The following is a 13,419-nucleotide window of genomic DNA, read 5'->3' on the forward strand; positions in this document are numbered from 1 at the left end:
AGGTGCTATGCACAAGGGGAATTAATGCTGGCTGGGTAGCCGTTTCCATACTGCCCCTGCACCCCATCACAGGCTGAATTCCTTTCTAAGCTCCGGGCCATGGGGGTGCCGTGGCTGGGAGAATTTCTTTGATCCCGTGCGAAAGGCAAAGGAGCCAGCAATGGCGGACATGTACATGCACGTTTCAAAATTGAAACAAATCGTAAAGAGTTAAAACACAAAACAAAAAAAGCAGCGGCGGCAGCTGCCAGACAATCCATTTGTGCTGCTGATTAAACCCAAATAACATCAGCCATTAATCTGTCAAGGAGCGTGAAGCAAACAGGGGTAGCCATTGCTGACCAGCTCTTTAGTAGAACAGATGGGTTTTTCTGCCAGCTTGGCTGGTTTTACAGTCCCACTTGGGGCAGGGGAGTGTATCTTACAGGGCCAGCCAGCCTAGCACACCCAAGTCATCAGCAAGGCTCGAACATGGGGCTTCTAGCAGCACACCCCATGCCTTTAAGCATCGGAGCTCTAGGAGGAAGGCCAGCAGCAAGCAGCAGGTGTAGTGGATCCAGCCACTAGAGGATGACAGGAATGCTTGCACTCAGCCAGCGGGTCACGCGGCTGACATGGTCAAACCCAACCTGTCCTCTCCAGGCGAGAGGATAGTATTCGCAGCCAACGGAGAGCGACTCTTTCATCAGCTGGGGAGTGGGATGAAACCGAGAATGTGTTGGCTGCCCTGTGTAGGGTGATGGATTCTGGGATTCTCTGCACCCCGGCAACGTCGCCAGGATCCATTGGACAGGGTGTTGGGAAAGGAGAGTCATTTGGATATTGTCAGTGTCTTGGGGTGTCAATGGGATTAGATGCCTAACCCAGTGATTTTTCTTCACATGCTCAATGGGAAACTGTCTGATGTGGGGGGTGGAAGGACTTCTCCCCCACGGCATCCTGACCCAGGGAGGGAGGTCTATGAAGCTGTGTAATAGTCTCCCACTGGAAGGTGTGAAAGCCCCATCACTTGGCTAGACAAAGCCCTGGAGAATACCCTGGAGGGAACAGCCTTGCATCGCCTGGGAGATAAACTGCATGGTCAAATAGGCCTTTTCCCCATCTGACGTCTCCAGGTTGTTTTATGATACTGGTTGCGCCACCTAAAAGACTTGCTCGCAAATCTGGAATTCTAGATTTGGATCAGAACTGGAAAGGGGCTGAAAAAAAACCACCCCCAAACTTTGGGTAAGTTTGTATCCATCCGGGCTGGTCACTAAACGAGGCTCAGAACTTTTGTGGTCTGATTCAGTTTGGTTCTGGGCAGGGCCGGCTTTAGGGCAATTCAGCCGATTCCCCGGAATCAGGCCCCACGCCCCTAAGAGGGCCCCGCAACGTCCCAAAGGAGCTGCCGCCGAAGTCCCGCCACGGTCTTCGGTGGCAGCTCAATCGCTGAAATGCTGAAATGTTGCTGAAGTCCCAGCACTGTCGGCCGCGGCAGCTCAACCGTTGCCGCTGTCTTCGGCGGCATTTCGGCGGAGAGACCTTCCTCTGCGGCGGTGATTGAGCTGCCGCCGAAGACAGCGGCGGGACTTCAACGGCAGCTCCTTCGAATCAGGCCCCACGGTGCCTAAAGCCGGCCCTGGTTTTGGGAGTTCTGGGCTGCTGCCGATGTCTGTCTCAGCCCCTTTCGACCAATACACAGACTTTCACTTAGATAGAAAAACAGGTTTTCCTTTTGTTTTTAATTGAATTTACCTTGACAAACAATGGTTTCAATTAAGGGGGGGAAATGTTTCCTGAACTTTGAAACAGTTCCATGTAACCCCTAAGAAAGGTCCAGATCCCCAACCCCACCAGGATCTCAAATTCCCCTTCCCCGGCCCTTCAGGACCCCATGTGCGGCTGCTTCCCGCTGCCTCTGGTTTTACTGTCGCTGATACTAACTCTTTGTTTCCTGCCTGCAAACCATCTGCTTAGAAGTTATCGGTTTGCTGCAAACTTTAGTTCCACTGACCAGTGCAGCGTGCGGCTATGAAAGGAGCAGGCAATCAGATGCTTTGTTTGTTTACATTAAATTAGTACGCCAGTGAATGAAGACAGCATTGGAGGATATCAAAGGACCATGGTGGCAGACTATCCCAGCAAGCCATCAGCACTGCCAGAGACAAAGGCTCACCTTGCGTCTCTGAGCACGTGGGGGCGTCCATAGGAATGCAAAGGAGCAGGGAGTTTATTTAGCTCCATACCCAAATCACGGTGTTCGTAGGGCAAAGGCATCGCAGCGTTGGACGGCAGCGACTGGCAGATGATGACTGATGTGCCACTCCCCCTCCGACCCCAGAAGCGCTAATTCCTACAGTGGCTCAAGGACCCGGGCAGCCTCCCTATCTGGGAAGCCTGTGGGTATGGTTGATGGACACCTGAAGGCCCCCATAAGCCTGCCATAATTCAGGGGTCACTCTATAGTGGCATATTGGGGCAGTACAGCTGGTACACCAAAAGGAAGTCAAACTATCCCACCCAATCTCGCTTAATGGAAGGAGAAAGGGGATCGGATTACAGAGGGGACAGAGGTCAAGAAGTAACATGGGCTGAGATTCCAGGGCGGTGACCTCTGGAAGTCAGCCTCTAAGCACGCCCAGGAACCTGGGGAACGGGATCGTTGCTCCAAAATATTTGGAATGCTGCAGACGAGGGGGAGAGGAATTGTCTAGGGTGACATAACGAGGGGTAATAATTAGCCCTTCTGTAGTGTGTTTTATCCAGAGCGCCTCGAGGTGCTTCTTTCAAGGAGGGCTGGCATCTGTACCCTGAGTTTTACAAGTGGGGAAACTGAGGCACAGAGAGGGGCAGCGAGTTAGCAAGGTCACATGGCAAATCAATGGCACAGCTGGGAATAGAGCCCCTTGACTGCCTGTGGAGCCAGTGTCCGAACCTGTAGGTCACATCGCAAGACCACTTGCTAGGTCTGGGGCTCTACAAAGCCGCTCAAAGGTAGTTATGTGTTGTAACACTAACTGAATAGAATTAAGCCAACAATAAAAATGAGGTGCACAGGGGGAAATGTTGGGACAATGAGAGCTCCTAGTTTACGGCTCAGTCTCCTAAAGGATGTGATGGAAACGCCATCATTTGAGTCATTTAAAACCAGACTGGACAAAGTGCTGGAGAATCGACTGTGGGAAACAAGCCTGTATTGGCTGCAGGGCTGGTACCCGATGGGTCTTGCTCATCTCTGTGTTACTGATATTTATTATTTGTGTAGTGCTAACAGCATGCCATAGCCCAGTGAAGTCGATGGGCATCTTTCTATTGACTTCACTGGGCTTTGGAGCAGTTCCTGTAGGCACCTAGTAGATGGTCTGTGTGACAGTGTACCCCATAAGGCTTTATGGGGAGGGGGTGCTTATAAATGTATGGATGACATAACTGGAATATGTTTTGTGCTGCCTGTGCCATGTAACATATCTCCGTAAGGGTTATGATCTACTATATCTATTCATCCTATTTGTACGTATATATCATTTTCTACTCGAGCTTAAGAATATGGGCTGTATGCTTGCCTGATTTCTAAGTAAGCTTTGTGAGGCATTTGGTCAGCTTCTTTAGGAAGGAATTTGCCAGGTTAAGTACCTGATCAGGAGACACTTAGGGAACAATGCATCTTGGAATGCTCCAATCCACATGAGAAGTCTTCCTGGAGACATGCAAGATGCCATGTGGACAATGCAAAGACTGAGTCATGCAGGGGCATGTGACTTGCCCAGGTGACTCCAAAACTCCATCTTGGAGCTGGGCTTTGCATAGGAGGGAGGTCTCCACCCACAAGAGAGAGTCTACTTAAACCTGTGGGAGACCCCTCCATTTTGTCTTCAGCTGGCTAAAGAAGGAGCCTCTCCACCCCCCCCCCCCCCAGGATACTTGAAGGAGACTGAAACAAAGGACAGTAACTGCAGGGGGTGTGAGTGATTGCTGGACCCAGGCTAAAAGGAGATTAGCCTGTAAAAGGGAGCACTCTGGAACTGGTGAGGAAATTATCTGTATTCAGTTTGATTAGGCATAGATTCGCGCATTTTATTTTATTTTGCTTGGTGACTTACTTTGTTCTGTCTGTTACTACTTTGAACCACTTAAATCCTACTGTCTGTATTTAATAAAATCACTTTTTATTTAGTAATTTACCCAGAGTATGTATTAATACCTGGGGGAGCAAACAACTGTGCATCTCTCTCTATCAGTGTTATAGAGGGCGAACAATTTATGAGTTTGCCCTGCATAAGCTTTATGCCGGGTAAAACGGATTTATTTGGGTTTAGACCCCATTGGGAGTTGAGCATCTGAGTGCTAAAGACAAGCACACTTCTGTGAGCTGTTTTCAGGTAAACTTGCAGCTTTGGGACAGGAGATTCAGACCCTGGATCTGTGTGTGGAGCCAAACAGGAGTGTCTGGCTCAGCAAGACAGGGTGCTGGAGTCCTGAGCTGGCAGGGAAAACAGAAGCAGGGGTAGTCTTTGCACATCGGGTGGCAGCTCCCAAGGGGGTTTCTGTGATCCAACCCGTCACAGTCTGTTACCTCTTAGTCCAGGTAAACCAGGAACTCCAGGTTCGCCTTCCATTCCTTCATTGCCTTGGTCTCCTTTTGGTCCTGGGGGCCCTGAAATATGACACGTAAAGATGGTTAGTGGTTCTCTTTAGACAGAGCAGTAGCAGCAGCAGATGGAAAACATGCACAACTCTGCACATAGCTGTCAATTATTATTTAGCAAATGCCCAGATGTGTGGGAGGTGCCTAATGGACATGGAATAAAGGCAGGCCCCTGCCCCAAAACATACAAGCGCCATGACTGAGGTGAAGTTTGCCATGTGCCTTCTTCCCCGATTCATGGATTTCAAGGCCATGATCATCTCATTTGACTTTCTGAATAGCACAGGGCAGAGAAATTCACCAAGTGATTCCTGTCTGAGGCTCCTATTTAGAGATGGTCAAAATTCAGAATTTCCATCCCAGAAGAAATTCGGACATGTCAAAATTTCCTTTCAGCCCGAATCGGAATGAAAAGTCCACATTTCACCATTTTCTGCAAACATTTCTGAAAAAATTTGCTTCGGAACTATTAAACCCTCCAATGCAGGGGAATCCTGTCTTAGATTTCATCATAATAGATAACGAGGAATTGGTCACAGAAATAAAAATTAGTGGTAGCTTAGGTACAAGGGATCACGCCTTGATTACATTTGTTATGTGCAAACAGAATAAAGTATAAACCAGTCATGCATATAGTTGGTGATTTAAAAGCACCAATTTCACAAAGCTGAAAACAATTATGAGCCAGATCAGTTGAGAGAAAGAATTTAAACAGAAAAATGTGAATAATAATTAGGAACTGCTTAAGAATATTGTATACATGCCCAAAAAGCCACAATCCCACAATAGAGAAAGAACATTACACTGCTTTAAAAAACAACAACAACAAAAATAACTGGACTTAGAAGCAGAAAGAAGTGAAAGCAGCTATAATTAAAAAAAAACATATATAATAAATGGAAGAATGGGACAGTTGACAGTAATAACTCTAAGCAGAAACTAGGAATAGGAGAAAATTGATAAGGGAAGCAAAGAGGAAAAGGAGCCATCTATGGCCACCTGAGTTAAGGACAATAAGGAGTTTTTATAGTATATTAGGAACCAAAGGAATCCTAGCAGAACTGGCAGAAATGGCAGAACTGACACTAATAATGCAATAAAGTTAGAAGTGATCAATAAATATTTCTGGTCTGTATTTGGGAAAAAGCTAGATGATATTTTCAGATCAAATTATGATATGCTTTTCATTCCAATAGCAACCCAGGAGAATGTTAAACAACAAGTACTAAAGCTCAATATTTTAAAATCAGCAGGTTCAGATAACTTGCATCCAAGAGTTTTAAAAGAGCTGGCCAAGGAGCTCTCCCAATCAGTAGTACTGATTTTCAGTAAGTCTTGGAATACTGGGGAAGTTCCAGAAGACTGGAAGAAAGCTAAGGTTGTGCCATTATTTAAAAAGGGTCAATGGGACCAAGCGTATAATTATCGGCGTGCCAGCCTGACATCGATCCCGGGGTAAGATAATGGAGTGGCTGATATGGACTCAACTAATAAAGAATTAAAGGAGGGTAATATCATTAATGCTGATCAACATGGATTTATGGAAAATAGATTGTATCAGACTAACTTGGTATCTTTTATTGATGAGATTGCAAAGTTGGTTGATAAAGGTAATAGTGATTTAATATACTTAGATTCCTGTAAGGCATTTGACTTGGTACCAGAAGACATTTTGATTAAGAAATTAGAATGATATAAAATTAACAAGGTACATATTAAATGGATTAAAATCTGGCTAATTGATAGGTCTCAAAATGTAACTGTAAACGGGGAATCATCTTCGAGCAGGTGTGTTTCCAGTGGGGTCCTGCAGGTGTCAGTTCTTGGCCCAACGATATTTAACATTTTTATCACTGATCTAGGAGAAGACATAAAGTCATCACTGATCAAGTTTGCAGATGATACAAAGATGAGGGGAGGGATAAATAATGAAGAGGGCAGGTGACTCATTCAGAACGATCTGGATCTCTTGGTAAGTTGGGTACAAGCAAACAATATATGTTTTAGAATAGAAGCATAGAATCATAGACTATCAGGGTTGAAAGGGATCTCAGGAGGTATCTAGTCCAACCCCCTGCTCAAAGCAGGACCAACACCAACTAAATCATCCCAGCCAGGGCTTTGTCAAGCCTGACCTTAAAAACCTCAAAGGAAGGAGATCCCACCACCTCCCTAGGTAACCCATTCCAGTGCTTCACCACCCTCCTAGTGAAATAGTTTTTCCTAATATCCAACCTAAACCTCCCCCACTGAAACTTGAGACCATTACTCCTAGTTGTGTCATCCGCTACCACTGAGAACAGCCGAGCTCCATCCTCTTTGGAACCCCCTTTCAGGTAGTTGAAAGCAGCTATCAAATACCCCCTCACTCTTCTCTTCTACAGACTAAACAAGCCCAGTTCCCTCAACCTCTCCTCATAAGTCATGTGCCCCAGCACCCTGATCATTTTTGTTGCCCTCCGCTGGCCTCTCTCCAATTTGTCCACACTATGGCCAAATGTAAATGGATACAGCGAGGGGCAAAGAACGTAGGCCATACTTACAGGATGGGGGACTCTATCCTGGGAAATAGTAACTCTGAAAAGGACTTGGGGGGTCATGGGGGATAATCAGCTGAACATGGGTTCCCAGTGCGATGCTGTGGCCAAAAAGGTTAATGGGAACCTTGAATTCATAAACAGGGGAATCTCGATTTGGGAGCTTATACTGCCATTGTATTTGGCATTGGTGTGACCACTGCTGGACTATTGTGTCCCCAATTCAAGGAGGATGGAAAAATGATTAAAGAACAGGAAAACCTGCCTTATTCTGAGAGACTCACGAAGCTCAGTCTGTTTCACTTACCAAGAGAAGGTTAAGAGGTGACTTGATCAGTCTATAAATACCCAGGGGGAATAGAAATTTGATAATGGGCTCTTCAGTCTAGTAGACAAAGGTCTAACCTGATCCAATGGCTGGAAGACGAAGCTAGACAAATTCAGACTAGAAATAAGGCACAGTATTTTTAACAGTGAGGTTGATTACCCACTGGAACAATTGACCAAGGGCCATGGTGGATTCTTCTCATTGGCAATTTTAAAATCAAGATTGGATGTTTTTTCTAAGCTATCTGCTCTAGTTCAAACTGGAACTATCTTGGGGAAGTCCTACGGCTTCTGTTAGACTAGATGATCGCAATGGTCTCGCCTGGCCTTAGAATCTATGAATCGGTCCAGGTCCATGCCTAGATCTCCCAGACACTGTAATAGTAATAATTAATAATAATAAGGTTGAAGAGGTTACTTTCAATAAGATCAAAGTTCTTCATTTCGACTTTTTCATTTCAGCTTTTATCTGTTATCTGTTATGTTTTGCATGTCAAAACAAACCACCTCAACCTTACCAAATCCAAACGTTTTGATAATTTTCATCAAAAAAGTTGATGAAATTGAAATGTTCCTGTGACACATTTCAATCTTGTCAAACCAGCATTTTCTGATGGCTGGAAAACTGTTCGGTCTGAAAAACTTTGACCAGCTCTGCCCATGTCTTCTGGTTGAACTAGGTCAGGGTGTCTCAACCTGGGGGACAGGCCCCAAAATTGGGTCTCCAGAATGTTTCAAAGCGTCACGTGGAAGCTCCTGTGACTCCTGTCCCACGGGGCTGGCTGGGCTTGTCTCCCTGCTCCAGGCTCTGCAAACTCTGGGCTCCCAGCGCCACCCAGGTCTGGCCCAGCCGTCATGACGACAAGAGTGTGGATAGGCCAAATTTGAGTGAGTGGCACTGCCACCCCGTGAGCCAGGTCACAACTCCACTCTCACAAACCTGGTCCAGTCAGGGGAGCTGGGCCAACCTGAGCGGGGCTGCAAGCCTGGAGGTTGCAACACCCAGAACCAAGCCCAGCCACCCCACAGCACAGAAACTCCAGGAGCCACCATGGTGGGGTGAATGCCAGGAGGGACCCACCTTCCCAGGGGGCAGGACACAACTGAAACCACCCCAGGGCCTCCACCCCCAGACTATTCACCGTGTCGCAACAGCCCGTAAACATTTACAAATGGGTCCTGAGCCCAAAAAGGTTGAGAACCATTGAACTCGAGTATATATTTTTAAAAAGACGTGCAGTTTTGACGTAAAAACTCCAGTGACGGAGAATCCAGCTCGTCCCTGGGTAATTTGCTGCAATGGTTAATTGTCCTCCCCTTTTTTATCCCTTATTTCTACCCTGAATTTATCTAGCTTCAGGTTTGAGCCATTGGGTCACCGAGGGTAATGGCTGTTATCTATCAGCTCCGGCACAGTACTCTTTTTGCAACTACCCAGTTCATTTGGCATCACCTTTGGCCCCATGGCCACACCTCACCTGAACCCCTAACCCAAAGAAACTGATGGAGAATGTGCTTTCATTTCTAAACACCCCCTACTCTTCAGGTGTCTTCCCCTCAGCCTGCAAGGATTTCACCCATTATACCCATCCCACAGCTCCCCAGCCCCCTGGGTCAGTCTTGTTCTCTCCATTTCGCAGTTGCGGAAACCGAGGCACAGAGGTTAAAGCGTCTTGCCCCAAGGTTGCAGAGTGAGCTGGCAGAAGAGCTGGGATTAAAAGGCATGGCTCTCGACGACCCAGCTCCATGGGCTAACTGCTGAGGTCCTTATTCATTTGTGGTCAGTCTTTATGCCGAGAGTCAGTCACCTGAGAAAGAGCTGAACAAAATCTGTGCAGGGCACTTAGGATTCGGCTCTAGCCGCTCAGAGAACAGGACACAGTCAGACTCTTTCTCTCAGGAATCGGGTTTCTTCCCTGGAGGCACATGTGGCACAGGAAGGAGGGCAGCTGAGATTACACGGGTGTCGCTGAGACCAGAGTCAGGGATAAGGCCCCTGCCTGAGTGGCCTGCATGCCAGGATATGATACACTAGGTGAGGGCCCACAAGCAAGTGGGTGCTGCTCGTAAGGAGATGGTGGCAGTAGTGGGATTTGCAGAGAGGCGGACATGCAGAGAAGTTCAAAGCTGAGAGTGGGAGGAGGCAGAGGGTTGCTAGAAAGGAGGAGCACAGGGATGAGCTGGGTGGGGGAGGCAGGAAAGGAAAAGAGCAAAGAAACAAGTGAGGCAGGAACTGTGTAAGGTATTAAAGGGGAGGATGAAGGGTGGAGCTATGTCAGTATTAAAGGGGAGGATGAAGGGTGGAGCTATATCAGGTATTAAAGGGGAGGATGAAGGGCGGAGCTAAAGGGGAGGATGAAGGGCGGAGCTATGTCAGTATTAAAGGGGAGGATGAAGGGTGGAGCTATGTCAGGTATTAAAGGGGAGGATGAAGGGCGGAGCTATGTCAGTATTAAAGGGGAGGATGAAGGGCGGAGCTATGTCAGGTATTAAAGGGGAGGATGAAGGGCGGAGCTATGTCAGTATTAAAGGGGAGGATGAAGGGTGGAGCTATGTCAGTATTAAAGGGGAGGATGAAGGGTGGAGCTATGTCAGTATTAAAGGGGAGGATGAAGGGCGGAGCTATGTCAGTATTAAAGGGGAGGATGAAGGGTGGAGCTATGTCAGCTATTAAAGGGGAGGATGAAGAGTTTTTCAATGAGATGAAAAAACAGCAGCTCTGAAGGCAGGATCTTTGCTTGCTTGCTCTGTGATTTGTCCAAGTTCTCAGAGAAGGGAGATTATGACAGCAGGTGCTCTGGAAGCTTCTCCATACACACAGCTCTGCCAATGCCCCTCAGTCCTGACCTGTAACCTTCCTTCCCCACCATAAATCCAGCTCTGCTGATGCCACTCAGTCTCACCCACAGCCCCCCTCCTGCTATTCCTACTCTAGTTCTCTCAGGACAGGCCCTGAACATAGACTCATCCCCATTGCTTTGGTTCGTGGGCGGTTTCACGCTCCAGTTCTGCTGCGCTAGCCCCGTGGTACCATGTCCGGGCTGCGAACCCCACGGGGGACCAGTCATTTGTTTAACCCAGGATCTCTTCACTGGATTTAAAATCAAAGCCAACCCTGGAAACGTTTCCGTTTGCTCTGGGGGCTCTTAGAAAAGTTCCTTTTCTGCGTTCACAGAGCCTGCACTGGGACTCAAATTTGACCTGCGTGTCCCTTTCCGGCCTTCAGTTAAAGTCTCTTCACTTCACAGGGGCCCCAAAAAACAGATCCGGAGCCAGGAAATACCTAGAGAGAAGGCTCCAAACCATCCCACGGCTCAAGAGCTCTTACTCTTGCTCTCAGCTGGCTCCAGCGTGGCTGGATTCAAGGTCCCTTATGCAGCAACTGCTCCATAAAGTTCCACATGGCCTCGCATTACAGGCGCACGGGGAAATAACCTGAACCAGGGCCCCGCCTGACTTCCCTTAAGCCGGAGAGACATGTGTGTGCTTTTCCCCAGGGCCATCGTAAAGCGGATCTGAGCGGCCCCTTTCACACCAAAACCTATAGCAGGTTTCCCCCCCCCCATTCCATTTCCATCACTCCCCCCCCCCCACTATCTAAGATTCAAGCTCTCCAAGCCGTGCCCCCACATTAGCGAGAACAGGGTGTAGGGGGGCAGGATGGTTTTGTTAAAGACAGTTTCCATGTGTTCAGAGCAACCAGCTTGTTTTCATTCCAGACCCTCCCCAGGGGCGACAATCAAACTAGCTTAATGATTTGAAATCTTAAGTGCCTCAGTAAATTACAGGTTTAAGATGGGGGCGGGGGAGGGCTTACTCATGAAAGCCAGCACCCCTCCGAAGCTGTCTGCCTGCAGTTGGCAAAGACCCTCCTCCCCCCCCCCACAATGCTCCCCCACTCACGCAAAGGCAGGAGTTGGTCTTAAGACCATGCAGATGGTCATCTGTGGTGCCCCCATGCCCTCCTGACACTGCAAGAGGAAGACAGTGGACAGGAGGAGAGCAGACCAAGGGCCTTGGAGCGCGGGAGGGGACAGCTCCTAAAAGTGCTGTAATGAGTCCTTGACCACTAGGCTGCCCACGAAGGAATCCCAGAAGCAAGCAGCAGGGATCGAACTCAGAGCCTCCTGCTTCAAAAGCTACCTGAACTAAAGGAAAATCTTCTATTAGCTGCCAGCAGTATAGGATCTATGACACAGGATTGGGAAGTTCTGACTTCCATCCAGTAGAGGGTGCACACACATACACACCTGCCAGTTCACTGCTGTGTGTATGACCAGCACTACTAGTGGCAAGGGGAAGCAGCGTAAAGGGGAAGGCGGGACAGGTAAAGAGGAGAAAGAGTTTCAGGCTGATATCGTCTGCAGCGTATAGGTGTAAGTATTTGCCCAGTAAAGTAAAGGCATAAACGAAAACAGTCATAGCCTCAAAGCCTGTAAGATAATAGCTTAGCCAAAGTTGAAGCATAAGGCCCAATGAAGCTGGAGCAGATGTTTTCGCCCAAGTAGCTGACCGGGAGTAGCTCTCGGATATCACAAGACGGAAAGCTGTCATAAACTAGTCTGACAAAACTCCTGGCAGGTAACCGCAAAACACCAGCTAATGCTCGTATGGGATATTTTAGGATAGGGGCATGCACAGATGTTCAACCGCAAGGATGCTATGGTAACCAACTGCCGTCTAGGCCAATGAGCCTGCAGGAAACGATATACTAGCCTATAAGGAGAAGACACACTGCATTATTAGGGTGAGGCAGTTTAGATATGGACCACGGATGCCAAACATCCTTACGAATACTCATGGTGGCCACAGAGCCCTGTGATAGAGTTATCCATGGCTCAACCCATTGGGCTCTTCCTGGCACATAAGAGATAGAACCATGCACAGATCATCTGTCCCAGCCCTTTGAAGCCTCCGTGAGAGATGGTGTGAGTACACGGACGCTCGGAGCGTTCTGTAATATCGCTATCTTCTGTGCTGGGTTGGATTGTTTGTGCTTTTGCTAACTGTGCTCATATAAGGGCAGAGCGCCTTGCCTAAGTGTGACCGTCTCTGGCGTGCACATCGGGGTTCTCTTCATAACTCGAATACCTCCGGCTCTGATCGCGAAGCAGGACCCCACCAAACAACTGAGTGCTCACTGGCATTTCTAATTGATCAATATCACTAATACACAATCAACAGATCAGACAACACGTCCACCCCAAGATGACGAGTGCTTTGGGGCCAGACGTCAGAAGAAGTTTTACATGTAAACTAGACAGGAATCTCGGTCTCCCATTAAACGCTATTTGTCACCAGAAATCGGGGGTGGGGATTCATAGAGTCCTAGAAATGTCGGGCTAGAAGGGACCTCGAGAGAGGTCATCAAGTCCAGCCTCCCTGCGCCGAGGCAGAACCAAGTAAACCTGACAGGTATTTGTCCCGCCTGTTCCCAAAAACCTCCCATGATGGGGATTCCACAACCTCCCATGTCTTACATACAATAATACTTGAACCCAGGGCCACTTGAGAGACAAGGCTAACTCCAATAACTCTCCGGTATTGGAGAGCCAAAGTCCCACATGGTGCTAATGGGGGCTATACCTAGACAGGATAGCAGAGCGTGCGGCATGCCAGGAGGAAGGGGCATTGGCAGAACTGTGTGTGGGGAGCCCCGGACTGGGCTAGCAGGTGGGACCCTGCACATCATGGTTGGGTTGCACTGGCTAAGCTGAAGCGGGGCAGACCAGTGGGGACGCAGATAAGGATTGAGGTGCATTGGCGGAGCTGGGAAGAGGGGAGGGTGATGGACTGGTACAGCTGTGGGGGCTGTAGCCTGTACTAATGGAAGAAAACACCAAGCCAAATTCATCCCTTGTTTAATTAGACTGACTTCAATGGAGCTACACAAGGGATGGATTTGACCTGAAGTTTGTACGATGATTA

The 13,419-nt window shown here is 48.1% G+C and overlaps 1 protein-coding gene across 1 annotated transcript in view; it reads right to left on the bottom strand.

Annotated features, from left to right (window-relative positions):
* The window catches only part of SCARA5 (scavenger receptor class A member 5), a 152,515-nt gene that overhangs the window by 53,975 nt on the left and 85,121 nt on the right, over window positions 1-13,419 (bottom strand). The window contains exon 5 of the mRNA XM_005284098.4: window positions 4,556-4,636. Coding sequence (XP_005284155.2) covers window positions 4,556-4,636 — 81 coding nt within the window. The remainder of the gene's footprint in view (window positions 1-4,555; window positions 4,637-13,419) is intronic.

This window comes from Chrysemys picta, chromosome 3, assembly GCF_011386835.1.
Source record: "Chrysemys picta bellii isolate R12L10 chromosome 3, ASM1138683v2, whole genome shotgun sequence".
Lineage (NCBI taxonomy): Eukaryota > Metazoa > Chordata > Testudines > Emydidae > Chrysemys > Chrysemys picta.